The 13551-nt window shown below is 38.1% G+C and overlaps 1 protein-coding gene across 5 annotated transcripts in view; it reads left to right on the forward strand.

The window, feature by feature from the left end:
- ZNF385B (zinc finger protein 385B) overlaps nucleotides 1–13551 on the forward strand; it is a 371095-nt gene that overhangs the window by 288168 nt on the left and 69376 nt on the right. For 3 of the 5 annotated variants that reach the window (XM_036254058.1, XM_036254060.1, XM_036254061.1), the window contains one exon: nucleotides 6401–6543. The exons of 1 other annotated variant lie outside the window; for it this stretch is intronic. In XM_036254058.1, coding sequence (XP_036109951.1) covers nucleotides 6401–6543 — 143 coding nt within the window. Of the gene's footprint in view, nucleotides 1–2285; nucleotides 2296–6400; nucleotides 6544–13551 lie in introns of those variants that run through there. One more of the 5 variants, XM_036254063.1, reaches the window with a different exon arrangement.

The following is a 13551-nucleotide window of genomic DNA, read 5'->3' on the forward strand; positions in this document are numbered from 1 at the left end:
AGAAGACAGTTGGATCTGAAGACTTTTTTTAAACTATCTTCTTTACTGAAATTCTTCGATTTTTCAGTGTACCTTTAAAAAGCGATCGCAACTGATAAAGTAGGTCACATGTTTAATCAAACTGTATTTGGTACTGTGTAGCAAATAAATCTTAGCCCTTTTCTTTTCTCAAGATTTAAATATAAGAAGTTCAGTGCATGGGCAAGGTATTCAGATATAAGTGAATCACCACTTGGCTGTACGTATTCTACCGCCAGCATCCGAACAGCTGTCCATTGCGTCTCAGCGCAAGATTCCTGGTTTTGTGTTAAAGCTGGCATATTACCAAACCCAAAGGACACTGTAGCTTGAAATCTATCATGACGTGATGTCCACTGCTGTTCTTACATATAGCACAACATTTTGGCTTATAAACTTCATGTGGTACTCAGAAGGATTTATTTAATTATTTATTTTTTCCTCACCCGAGGATATTTTTCCTTTTTTTTTTGTACAGATAGAGTGGGAGGGAGAGAGAGGAAGGGAGAGAGAGAGAGAGAAACATCGACGTGAAGGGACACATTGAGTGGCTGCCACCCGCACGACCAACCAGGGCCGGGGACAAACTGCAACCGAAGTACGTGCCCTTAGCGGGAACCGAACCCGGGTCTCTCCGGACCGCAGGCCGACACTCTAACCGCTGAGCCAAACCGGCCAGGGCCAGAAGGATTTATTTTTAAATGCAGCATTCTGCCTGGGTTCTGCTGTTAGATCTCTTTGGAGGGAACCCTGACCTACCTCAAGGGAGGTTCAGATACACAGCTACCAATTGTTAAGATTTTATAGATTCGGAGTTCTAGATACACATTTTTCTTTTTGGCATCACTGAATTCTGTATCAGTCTCCTCTGTCCACTTCTGAAATTCAGCAAGGAAGCATCAGCATTAACGAGAACTTTTATTTTCTCACAAATCATTTTGAGTAAAATCAAGCTGGCAGTAGAAAAAGAGAAGTCGGAAAACATACTCATCCTAAAAATACACAAACTTGACAGTATTTGAAAATATTCTTCTTATTGGAGAACTTTGCCTACATTTGTCAAAATTGTTTACTACAATTAAACAGCATTGAATACTTTTTAGAAATTTCTGTTAGGGCATAACACAAACAGAAGTGCACATATCGTAAGTGTACCGTTGAATGACTGTCCACAAACATCCAGGCCGCTGCAGCGGGCACTAAGGTCAGGAGAAGAACACCTCCAGCACCATAGACGGCCCTTGCGCGCTCCCTGCCAGGCACTCCACCCCCACCCCATCTCACCCTTCCTGCAAGGAGAGCCACAGTCCCTACAGCGTCGATTCATTTTGCCTGGTTTTGTACTTCCTGTAAATGATATCACACAGCATGTTGACGTGCTCCTTAATTTTAGTTCTTTTTCTCAACGTTACATTTGCAAGGTTAGAGTAAGGCTGGCACATAGAATACACTATGAAAATGTATCGTGTGGCCTTTTCAGAAGCAAAACCCATTCTCAGTCGCATCCCCTATCCACAGAGACCCCTTCTACTGGCACTGTTTGATGGTCTCTGGTGAATTTGTTTACCTCATGGCAGACTGATACAAGAATGGAGATAATGAGAGGTGGGGCGAAGGAGATGCTGGCTGGTGATTTTCCGGGTAAAAGGAGAAGTTACTCAGTATAAGGGGCAACAAAGCGGAAAAAGCAATGAAAAGAGAAAAGTGAGTTTGGTAGAAAATCTGAAATGCCATTTATTTAATTTCTTTAAAGAAATATTTGAGGGTTCTGTAATTTATATTTTCTCTAATAGATATTTATATGTTAGGTTTTTATTTGTTTGTTTTTATTTTTCTTTATTGATGGTAGTGAGAGAGAAAGGGAGAGGGAGATATAAACATTGATGAGAGAGAAACATTGATTGGCCACCTCCTGAATGCCCCCCACTGGGGATCGAGTCCACAGCCTGGACATGTGTCCTGACTGGGAATCAAACCAGTGACCTCTTGGTGCATGGGTCGATGCTCAACCACTGAGCAGCACTGGCTGGGCAGGTGTTAGGTTTTTTTTAAAATTTCAGTACTCACTAAAGCAGACATATATAATAATGGTATAAGAAGAAACTAAGACACTACTTCTGCATATTTGATCTCTCTTTTTTTAAATTTATCTTTGTTGAAAGTATTACAAATGTCTCTCCTTTTTCTCCCCCTTGACAGTCTCCTCCCCACTCTCCCCCACCTTCACCACACTGTTGTCTGTGTCCACTGGTTATGCATATATGCATCTAAGTTCACGTAAGTTCTTTGGTTTATCTCTTCCCACCCCCCCTCACCCCTCATTTTATAAATGTTTGTCTAAGCAGTCTTTCTGACATACATTTGACATACTCTCCTTTCTAAGAATAAGGTGGGGTTTTGTTGTTGTTATTTGTGTTATGGTACACAAACAAGAACTACTAGGAATCCTCAAAGCTATATCCTAAATGAGTCTTTAAGAGGATATTTCTAAAGGTCAAAGACTAAGGCGATAATTTCAAGTGTCACCTTGTCTCAAATGAGGTTTTATTGTGATGGATTATGATATAATCCATTGATATAATAAGGCACCTATTATGTTACAGGAGCAGTTGGCTAAAATAATAATTTTCTTTATGATCACAGTGATGAGTTGTCTTTCACATGTTATTGGTTTCAAAGCTATAGATGACTACAACTTGGATTTTACCGTCAAAATAAAATTTATGGGAGAAAGGTAATTGCATTCTTATGGGAGACTATGTGGACATGTGTAGTTTCCAGAGAGCGGTGACTGTTAGATCTGCGGGGTACGCATGCTTGTGGGTTATATTTAATTTTCATACAGAAAGTTTGATAAATATATATACATCAAGTAATATAAAAAGCCTTATTATAAAATCATGTGGAGCCCTATTATGACTTGTCTCAGTATGGCATATATAAGATTATATCCTAGGATTATACCCTAGAACTACACAGAGTCTCCTGTCTCCTATAATATTGACAAATAGTTTAAACAACAAAGGTTAGTTCTGTTTCATGAGAATAGTAACATTATACCACCTTTTGTGTTGAAATACCTGCTCATTATAGTTTCAACTTTTTTTTTTCCTTCACGAATCCTTGAGTTTTAGAGAAATTAAGCATTTTCTTGCAAGGTGGCATTTTGGGCGAATTTTTGCTTGTATTTCGCAATGACTTTTGGGTACCCCGAGGTGAAGAGAAATGCTTCCCAGCAGTGGCTGCAGCAGCAGAAGCTGGAATAAGGTGACAGAAGGTTCAAAAACTGCATAAAAAGCACCTTACCCGCCCCCCCCCCCCAATTCATTTCCTATTTGCAAAAACTTTCTTTGAAGCAATCAACCTCAGCGAGACAATATTAAATAGCAGGTTTTTAAAGTGATAACAGCAAGGTTGAGGTGTAATTGATGAAAGCAGAGTTTATATTTATTCAGAAGTACTTTAAAACAATCTGTGTTTAACTTGGCAAATTGTCTGTCATTAAAATGCTAATGAAATGGTAAACAGCTGCTAAGTTTTTATGCTAATGAGCTGTGGCAGTTCAGTAGCTCGAAAGCCTCGTCTTTCTTAGCATAGAGATTTGATTGGGTAAGGGAGACCATTGTGCATTCTGACCTTTGTGGATGGAGCAATCTGTTTGTCAAGTTCCATGTTTCATTCTGTTTGATTTTGGTTTGTTAGTACAAAGTGACTCTTGCCAGGACCTCAGGGGGCCATGTATTACATCGTTGTTATCAGAGCCACCATCGTGGGCTTAGAATTTTCTTTTCTTCGGCAAAATCATTATACAATTTGTTCATCAGGCAGTTTTAAATAGAATAATTCTGTAGAATGTTTATACTTTAGGCTCTTAACAATTATAATAATTGTACATTGTAAAAGGCTGTAGATCTAATGTAACAAATCTGTTTTTCAACCTAGCTAAGATTTTACAGCAAAGCTTTTAAAATAAATATTTTAGCCCGACCAGTGTGGCTCAGTGGTTGAGCCTTGACCATGCACCAGGAGGTCACCGGTTTATTCCCTGTCAGTGCACATTCCCAGGTTGTGGGCCAGACCCCCAGTGGGGGGCATGTAGGAGGTGGCCAGTCAATGTTCTCTCTCATTGATGTTTCTTTCTTTTTTTTGGTGGTATGTGCCCCTAGCGGGAACCGAACCCGGGACTCTCTGGTCCGCAGGCCGACACTCAACCACTGAGCCAAACTGGCCAGGGCGATGTTTTTATTTAAAAAATTTTTTTTTCATCGATGTTTCTATCCCTCTCTCCCTTTCCCTTCCTCTCTCTCTAAAATCAATAAAGATAAATAAATGAATGAATGAATGAATGAATAAATAAATAAAATATTTTAATAAGTGCCTTTGCAACATTTGACATATTTCTGAAATTAGCAATCAATGTAATGTTACCTAATTAGAAGAATAAGTATAATTAAATACAGGGTGCTTGCATGAATGCTGTCAGAGTACTTTGGCATCAGAAAGACAATCATTACTGTTTGATCTATACTTTTGGCTGATTCTCTTTTTGCTGAATTTACTCTATATTTCCTAATGGATGGAGCTGACCTGAAGACTTGTCATTGCAGATAAATGCTTCAGACGCCTTTCTCTTTTTTTCTGTTTGTAGGATCAATGTAAATGAGGTATGACAGTCTATTAAACATCATTGCCAATAATGTTCTGGAATGATTTGAAATATGATGCAGAGTTCATTAAGGAAATTCATTACCAAAATATCATTGAAATAGGAATTTTAATTATTCTGGGACACTGTATAGGAACATTGGTGGAAATTTTAATAGTTGGGAGCTTTTCCCATACTGTTCATTTCTCCTTGAAGTCAGAAGGGGATTACGTGCATATAATTTGTGGTCCTATCTCGGCATGCCAGGAGAAATTGTTTCCCTCATACACTGTTGGTGGTATTGTAAAATAGTTCAGCTGTTTTGGAAAACAGTCTGGAAGTTCTCAAAAGGTTAAACCATATGATTACCATAAGACCTAACAATCCCCTATTCCTCTCTTAATTATATACCTAAAGAACTAAAAACATGTACATACAAAAACTTAGAAACAAGTGTTCATAGCAGCATTATTAATAATAGCTAAAAAAGTAGAAACAACCCAGATGCCCATCAACTGATGAATGAGGAATGAAATTCTGATACATACGACAACATAGATGAACATGATGCCAAGTGAAAGAAGACAGTCACAAAAAAACTTCATATTGTATGATGTCATTTAAATCAAATGCCCAGAATAGACAAATGTATGGAAACGAGAAGTAGATTAGTGGCTGCCAGGAAATGGGGAGTGACTGCTAATGGGTATGGAGTTTCTTTTCAGGACTGTGAAATGTTCTAAAACGGTGGTGCTATTGCACAACTCTTTGAATATGCTAAAAACCATTGAAGGGTACACTTTAAGTGGTTGAGTTGTTTGGTGTGTGAATTATATCTTAATAAAGCTGTTACATTAAAAAAGAAAAGAAAAGGCATGCCGAGCCTGTCTCCCAGTGCCTCCTCACCAGCTGTTACCTGCAGCACATGGAGGCCACAGGCTAAGGAAGAAGGCTTGCTACTGGAGAGGGGTGCTTTAAATCTCCTACACATGGCGTAGGTCAGATATCTAAGGAGATGGCAGCTGACATAATTGTTAAAAGGGATGGTTGCTAAAATAATATAAGGCTCATTAGAAATAAAAGTTGAAGATAAAAATTTGAGTTCCTGTCCCAACTCCTTCCTGTCCCCCAGGACCCTGCACCGACCTAGATCATAATAACCCCTTTCAGATTTACTGTCTAAACTATCCATTTTCTACAAAGTAAAAGGCAACTTTCAGTTTGATTTATTTTAGAGAACAAATTGCATCGTAACTTTCATGCGAGCAGACAGTAGCTATGAGTCCAAGGTTCCTTACCCTTGTAAAAACCCTATTATTATCCCTGATTTGCATAAAACATGCCTGTTAATCATCCTGTAACCGTAAAGAGCATCTGGCTTCAAGAGGCTCCTCCCTGCTTCTCCTACGTGTTTGGCCAGTCAGAGACAATGGTTAGACAACAGGATGATCTCATTCTGCCCACCTGCCAGCAGGATCAGTGTACTGTGTATCTCAGCAGAGACCCAGCAGCCTTGGCCCTTGCCTTAGGGAAGCATTTTGCATCGCTGTCTTAGACCATGAGCGAGAAGACCCATTTTAACTGTGTTTTTTCCTCCTCCTGTGCCATTTGCTTACTTCCAGAGTAACTTTCTGGCTTGCAGGTTGCAGCTCAGCGGTCTCATTTTTGCACCGTAGGTTTGGGAAGGAGATGGATGTGAGCAAGAGACTGAATTTATTTCTGTTTTGTTCTTGGCAGGCAGTACATGCCACACTACTACCCTTCCTGCTCTTGTACGCACACCTACCCTGATGATGCAGCCTTCACTGGATATCAAACCATTTATGTCTTTTCCAGTGGACAGTAGTTCTGCTGTTGGACTCTTTCCCAATTTTAACACAGTGAGTAAACGCATTTCTATTTTGTGTCCTCCTTAGTTTCTTTTGTGATTAGGCAATTGGTACAGCCTGTTTCTAAACTGTGTAATTTTAGATCATATATCGGTTACCTTGTTCAGCTGTATTATGGCAGATAATGGGAGTTAGTCCAAACAATAGCCAGCATATTTATTTTACGAGTATTTCCACAGGTGACTTTTCACTTGTTGCTTTGAGCAGTTCTGATAGACTCCTCAGTGGCTTGAGAACCCATATTATTTCTGGGATGCTGTTCACATGCTCAAAAACACAATTTAGAGATATAAGCCACATTGATTTTTCCCTACTGCTGTAAAGAAAAACAATTATATGCTTTATCTCCTTGGGTACATTTTTATTTGGGAGATATTTTAGATAAAAACTCTTAGACAAACAGAATTTTTGTTTGGACTCTATTGTGGATTACATGAATCTGACTCTATTAGTAAAAAGAAAAAACTCTTTTAAATCTACATATTAGTTGTCTGTATGACACCTTGACATTCCCTTTAAAATATACGATAGCCCTGGCTGGTTTGGCTCAGCGGTTGGAGCGTCAGCCTGTGGTCCGGAGAGACCCGGGTTCGGTTCCCGCTAAGGGCACATACCTTGTTTGCAGTTTGTCCCCGGCCCTGGTTGGGTCATGCGGGAGGCAGCCACTCGATGTGTTCCTTTCACGTCAATGTTTCTCTCTCTCTCTCTCTTCCTATCTCTCCTCCCACTCTATCTGAACAAAAAATGGAAAAATGTCCTCGGATGAGGATTAAAAAAAAAAGAGTTGTTCCTAGACTCATTAAAATATCAAAGAACAATTACTTCATTTCCCCCACCTTTTTAATTCTACCTTACACTTATTGAGCATCTACTGTGTACCAGAACATCACCTCATATAACAGCCAGAGGTAGGTAGCCCGGCATGTCCTCTCTTAGCCAGAATCACACAGCTGTTTTTCTGCCTCTTTGATGACTTCCCACAGGCTGCCCTGCATGACATGACCACTGTAGCTGAGCTACACTCCTTGATAATTTTTTCTTTTTATATCACATTTTCTATGTTTCTTTTACGGTGCTTGAAATATTAGATTGTAATGATCGATTTGTATTGCTTGTATTGATTTTTCTCACTTGACTGTAAACTCTTCAAGGGCAGACCCCTTGACTTATTCATCAGGGTACCGACTATTCGAGTATCTGGCAAATAGTAAAAGCTAATGTTTGTTGACTGAATATTCGATTACTATTCCCATTCAACTGCCCCACCCCTGAAAAAATATCTGGGATGACTTTTAGGCTCACGTTAAGGGACTAAGAGGAAAAATACCAGAATATTTCTTCTCCTTCTGACCCTACCTTTTCAATCCTAATCATTTCCTAATTACCTATCCCATTCATTCTGTTTCAGGGGTAGAGGGGAAGGTAGTGAAGAGAATGAGGTGAAAAAAAATCCCCAGCCCTGGCCGGTTTGGCTCAGCAGTTAGAGTGGCAGCCCGTGGACTAGAGAGTTCTGGGTTCGGTTCCCGCTAAGGGCACGTACCTCGGTAGCAGTTTGTGCCTGGCCCTGGTTGGGTCGTGTGGGTGGCAACCACTTGATGTGTCCCTTTCATGTCGCTGTTTCTCTCTCTCTCTCCCCCTCCCACTCTATCTGAACAAAATATCAAAAAAAAAAATGTCCTCGGGTAAGGATAAAAAATAAATAAATGCAATAAATATTAGTGAATTACTTATTGTTACCCATGTTCTTCATCAGGTCAGCTGATCTTCAGTCTAATAAAAGTTATTTTGTAGGTTAACCAAGTAGAGCATGACATCCTTCAACAATAGAATTCAGCATACAATCAGTTTCTAGCCAGATTCTAAACTTATAGTAAGAGAAAAGGTTAAAAACAGTTCAGGTGATTGCATGAATTATGTCTGTTTAGTCAATAAATACAGTCATTTGGGGCATGATGGTCTACATAGGATACAGCATTATAGAAGCTGTCATAATCAAGAAAAAGAATTACATTATCAACACCACCAGACAGTGAGCATCTGAAATACTGCCAAATGTTTGCTTTTGCAAATTTAATCTTTTTTATGAAATGAAAACAGCAAGAGGATTCTTTCTCAAGGGCTGTAAATAAAATCTGCTGACAGGCCTTCTGTTGTGGCTTAGCGTTGGTAAGGTAATTAGAGGTTAGGGGATCAGCCAACTTTTTAAAGAGCACTGGCCTCGACTTACTGAAAAAAAACAATTGAATGTATTTTTCATCTTTGAGTTTTTCAGAGGCAAGTCAGACAGTACTTTTAAAAAGGCATTAAAAGGTGAGCATCTTTTCTAGTGCAGTGGAACAGCTCAGTATGATAGATCACACCTGCCCTGGTCACATTTCTCCATCAGAAGTGACCATCCCAAAGATCGTGCCATGCAGAGAGTTTGAACTCAAGCATTCCTGTTGTAGCCTCTACTGAAACACAGGTGGTATATTCCAAACATCACTGAACTCAGCTACATACTCCTTAAAACATTTAGCTGGTATTTGTATTTTGATTACTGTGCATTTGGAAGACAAATTTGTAGCTACTGCACAGGTCCAGTTGCTGTCAGGAGGCAGCGTTGATAATGTGGGTAGGCATAAATGGCTCCTGCTGTAGTTCACCTCTGTATTTTTTTTTAACACAAGTAATACATAGATACTTGTTTCAAAGATTCAAATAAAATAGTAACATTCAAAGAGCAAACAGACTTACTCCCTTTGCTAGAGAGAAGTGTTCTTCAGCAGCTGCCCTGCATCCTTCCAGCCCCCTTCCGGAGGTAGGTAGGTACATACCTGAAAGGAACACAATCACAGTTGTCTTTTTACTATTGTGATCAGATTAACACTATTCTCTAAGTTACTTTTTTTCAGTCATCAAAATGCCTTACATACATCTATCCGTTCATAAGGACTGTAAAACAAATGAAATGAATATTTTTATAAAGGGTTTTTAAGATAAAAATAGAGTGATGTAGTGGCTTATAATGATGTGTAGGGCTTATACATATATTGACTTGCCTTTTGTTTGTTTCTGTATTATATATAACAATTAACCTTATGATACATTTGAGAATATTCAAGGAATAATTTTGTAAATACTGTAGTTCTTTTTTTTTCCTTCTTGGAAGAAAATAAACTTGTAATTTTCAAACGAAAATATTTTAGGTTAAGGTGAAAATATAGCAAAGAACTACATTAAATAATCATTTTTCTCTCTATATTACATCAAAGGCATTTATTAGACAGAGAGCCCTTTGATAGTATGTGAAAAATTAAGTCATTGCAGTGGGACCCTCTATCATCTTGTAACAAAATGAATTTCTAGGATCACCGGAAGGTTTCCCATGACTTTTTTCACTAAAGTTTTAATTACTCTAATTTTTTTCCTATAGGATTTTCCATTCTAGAGTTGAACTGTACCCAATAGATTTCCTAAGGCAATTTCACAAGTCATTGTCAACCTTTTCTTAGAAAACCATTTACATCACTAATAATAATTACACTAGATTATATATTTGTGATTTTTTTATCCTTCAAAGGACTCAGACTTTAGAACACTTGAGTAGACCATGATTATCATTTCTGTTATATAGAGGAGGAAAGAGAGTTAATAAAGGAAGAACTGAGACTTGAATTAGAATCTTCTAACTTTGAAACCCATATTCTGGCTCTTCTATGTCATTAGCTCTTTTCGTCCATATCACCTCCTCCTCATTCATTGTGAAGAAAGCTCAATCAGAAGTCTTTTGTGCTCTTTTCTGGAAAAATGGTAGACAATTTTCTGCAGAATCAATGAGTAGAAAAAGGAAAGGATTTTTTTTTCTATCACCATTTATTCTCTTATACCCTCTTTTTCAAATGTATAATATGGACTTCTCTATAAACAGTATCTGTGAAGCAGAATATATTTTAAAAAGTTATAATTTGTTAGCAAATTTTAAAAGTATATTCTATTCAGTAACCCAGTTATTCTTTGAAAACCAAAGTAAATACTACTTAAATCACTTTATGTTTAATCAAGGATATTAGTAAATATAAAAAACATTTTTTTTTTTTTTTTATCCTCACCCGAGGACATTTTTCCATTTTTTACTCAGATAGAGTGGGAAGGAGAGGAGGAGAGAGAGAGAAACATCAACCTGAAAGGGACACATTGAGCGGCCGCCACCCGCATGATCCAACCAGGGCCAGGGACTGGAGCCAAGGCACATGCCCTTAGTGGGAACCGAACCCAGGTCTCTGTGGACCGCAAGCTGACGCTCTAACCACTGAGCAAAACCTGCCAGGGCTAAAAAACATTTTTAACTCATAGTTATTATCAGTAGAGTGAAAACAGTGTTCTTTGCGAATATAGCTATAAGTTTTAGAAATTCAAATTTTGCTATTTCCTTTTTTAATTTTATTAAATTTGTTGGGGTGACATTGGTTAATAGGGTCATATGATCTCACATGTACATTTCTATCATACGTGATCTGTATATGGAATTGTGTGCCTACCACCTAAAGTCATATCATCTTCTGTCACCATCTATGTGCCCCCTTTTTCCCTTTACTACCCCCTCCTTTCCTCTGGCAACCACCATACTGTTGCCTGTGTCTGTGAGTTTCAGTTATATATCCCATTGATGCGTGAAATCGTATGTCTCTCAACTTTTTCTGACTGACTTATTTCACTTAGCCTAATATTCTCAAGGTCCATTCATGTGGTCACAAGTAGCAATATTTCATCTTTTTTATAACTAAGTAGTATTCCATAGGGTATATGTACCATATCTTCTTCATACAATCCTCTATCAAAGGACCCTTTGGTTATCTCCATGTCTTGGCCACTATGAATTTACGAGGAGCAAATCATTTTTGACAAAGTATCCAAAAACACATGAAGAAAAGCAAGCCTCTTCAATAAAAGGCTTGAAGAGCCCTGTGCAAAAGGTTGAAACTAGATTATAGTTTTTCCCCATGTAAAAAATTAATTCAAAATGTATAAAAAACCTAAATATAAGATCTGAAACAATAAATTATATAGAATAAAACATAGGTCCTAAACTTATGGACCTTGGTCATGGAGAACATTTGATAAATTTGACCCCAAAGGCAAGGGAAGTAAAGGCCAAAACAAATGAATGGGACCATATCAAACTAAAAAGCTTCTGTACAGAAAAAGAAACCACCAACCAAACAAAAAGGCAACCATCTGAACAGGAGAAGACATTTGCAAACAACAGCTCCGACTACAGGTTAATATCCAAAATATATAAAGAACTCATAAAACTCAACACTAAACAAACAATCCAATTAAAAAATGGGCAGAGGATCTTAACAGAAACCTCTCCCAAGAAGACATACAAATGGCCAACAAATGTATGAAAAGATGTTCAATTTCACCACCTGTTAAGAAAATGCAAATAAAAACTAGAGTGAGATACCACCTCACACCTGTTAGAATGGCTATTATCAACAACACAAGTAATAACAAGTGTTGGAGAGGTTGTGGGAAAAAAGAACCCTCATTCACTGCTGGTGCGAATGTGAACTGGTACAGCCACTATGGAAAACAGTATGGCAGTTCCTCAAAAAATTAAGAGTAGAGATACCATATGACCCAGCAACCCCTCTTCTGGGTGTCTACCTGAAAAACAAAAAAAAACATTTATTTGCAAAGATATATGCACTGCTATGTTTATTGCGGTATTATTCATGGTGCTATTTTCTTTATGTGGATTAAAAAAATTTATTTATATACACTTTCTTGTTTTTATAGTAGAGTATGATATATATATTTATTTATATTTACATATATTTATATACACTTTCCTCTTGTTTTTATAGTAGAGTATGATAATGTTACATAAGAAACACAGTAAGAATAAAGTGGGATTCTGTCAGATTCCAAAACAGAGGAGGTGTCTATTCTATGCTAAATTGTACACAATGAGGAGATACGCCTCAGAGCATTCATTTAGTGGCTGTCTTGCCTTATGTTCTGCAATTGACCTAATCCCTCTCAGTGTTTATATGTGAAGAATAAGCAGTAATTTGAGACAATGACCAAGCAGAGTTATGAAGAGCCATGCTAGGGAAGATGGAATTTGGATCACTGATAATTTACGATGGGCTATACATCAGGGATGCCTGTCTAGAGAATGATGATGTTAACTTGGCACTTCAGCAGTTGTACTTTACAAGGGACTGTTTTGAGCCACTTATAGGTAAAATACTGTGCAAACAAAAACATAAATTTTTAAAGATCTTGACCTTTATATCTGAAGCCTAATAGGCTTCTCTGCCTGGCTACCCACTAATGCTCACTTCCAGCCATGCCACCACACCTTCAATTACTTGTTGTTCAGGCCTCAGCTTAGACATCACCTCCCTCACAGGAAGTTTTCTGTGACTCTTTATGTCTGACTTAAGTGTTCACTCTCTGTATTTTCAAAGGACCTCCAGATTACCTCCATTATTGTAATTGTTCCAGCATAATCTAGTTATCTGATTATCTATCTTCCTCACTGGAATGTCAGCGATGGCTCATTTATCTCTGTATACTTAGTGTCTGGCCCAAGTGCATAACATCACTTTTTTGAAGGAAGAAAGAGAGGAAAGGAGGAAGGAGAAAAGGACAAAGGAAAGATCCCCAGTTCCTTGGTTTTAAATATTCATGCTTCCCCATCTAGCAAAGGGAATACCTTCTAAGTATGAGGTGATAGGCCCACGTGTTTATTTTTATTTTCCAGAGAACTGTCATTCTTTCTTAATCTAAAGGCAAAAATTAGTCACAAACTTTTCCCCAGCTATAGTTCCGGCTTTCTCTGTATGGATGGTGTGGAAACTTTGCAAGTATCTACTAAAGCCCTGCCCTAAACCCCAGTTTTAAGAAAACAAAGTCATTAGCTACTGAATTTTATTGAAAACGTGTATATACTAGAGTTCTAGGTTTTGGAGAGAAGATAAACAAAGTCACCCAAGGGCCCAAGAA

The sequence above is a fragment of the Molossus molossus genome, unplaced genomic scaffold (genome assembly GCF_014108415.1).
Source record: "Molossus molossus isolate mMolMol1 unplaced genomic scaffold, mMolMol1.p scaffold_m16_p_11, whole genome shotgun sequence".
Classification (NCBI taxonomy): domain Eukaryota; kingdom Metazoa; phylum Chordata; class Mammalia; order Chiroptera; family Molossidae; genus Molossus; species Molossus molossus.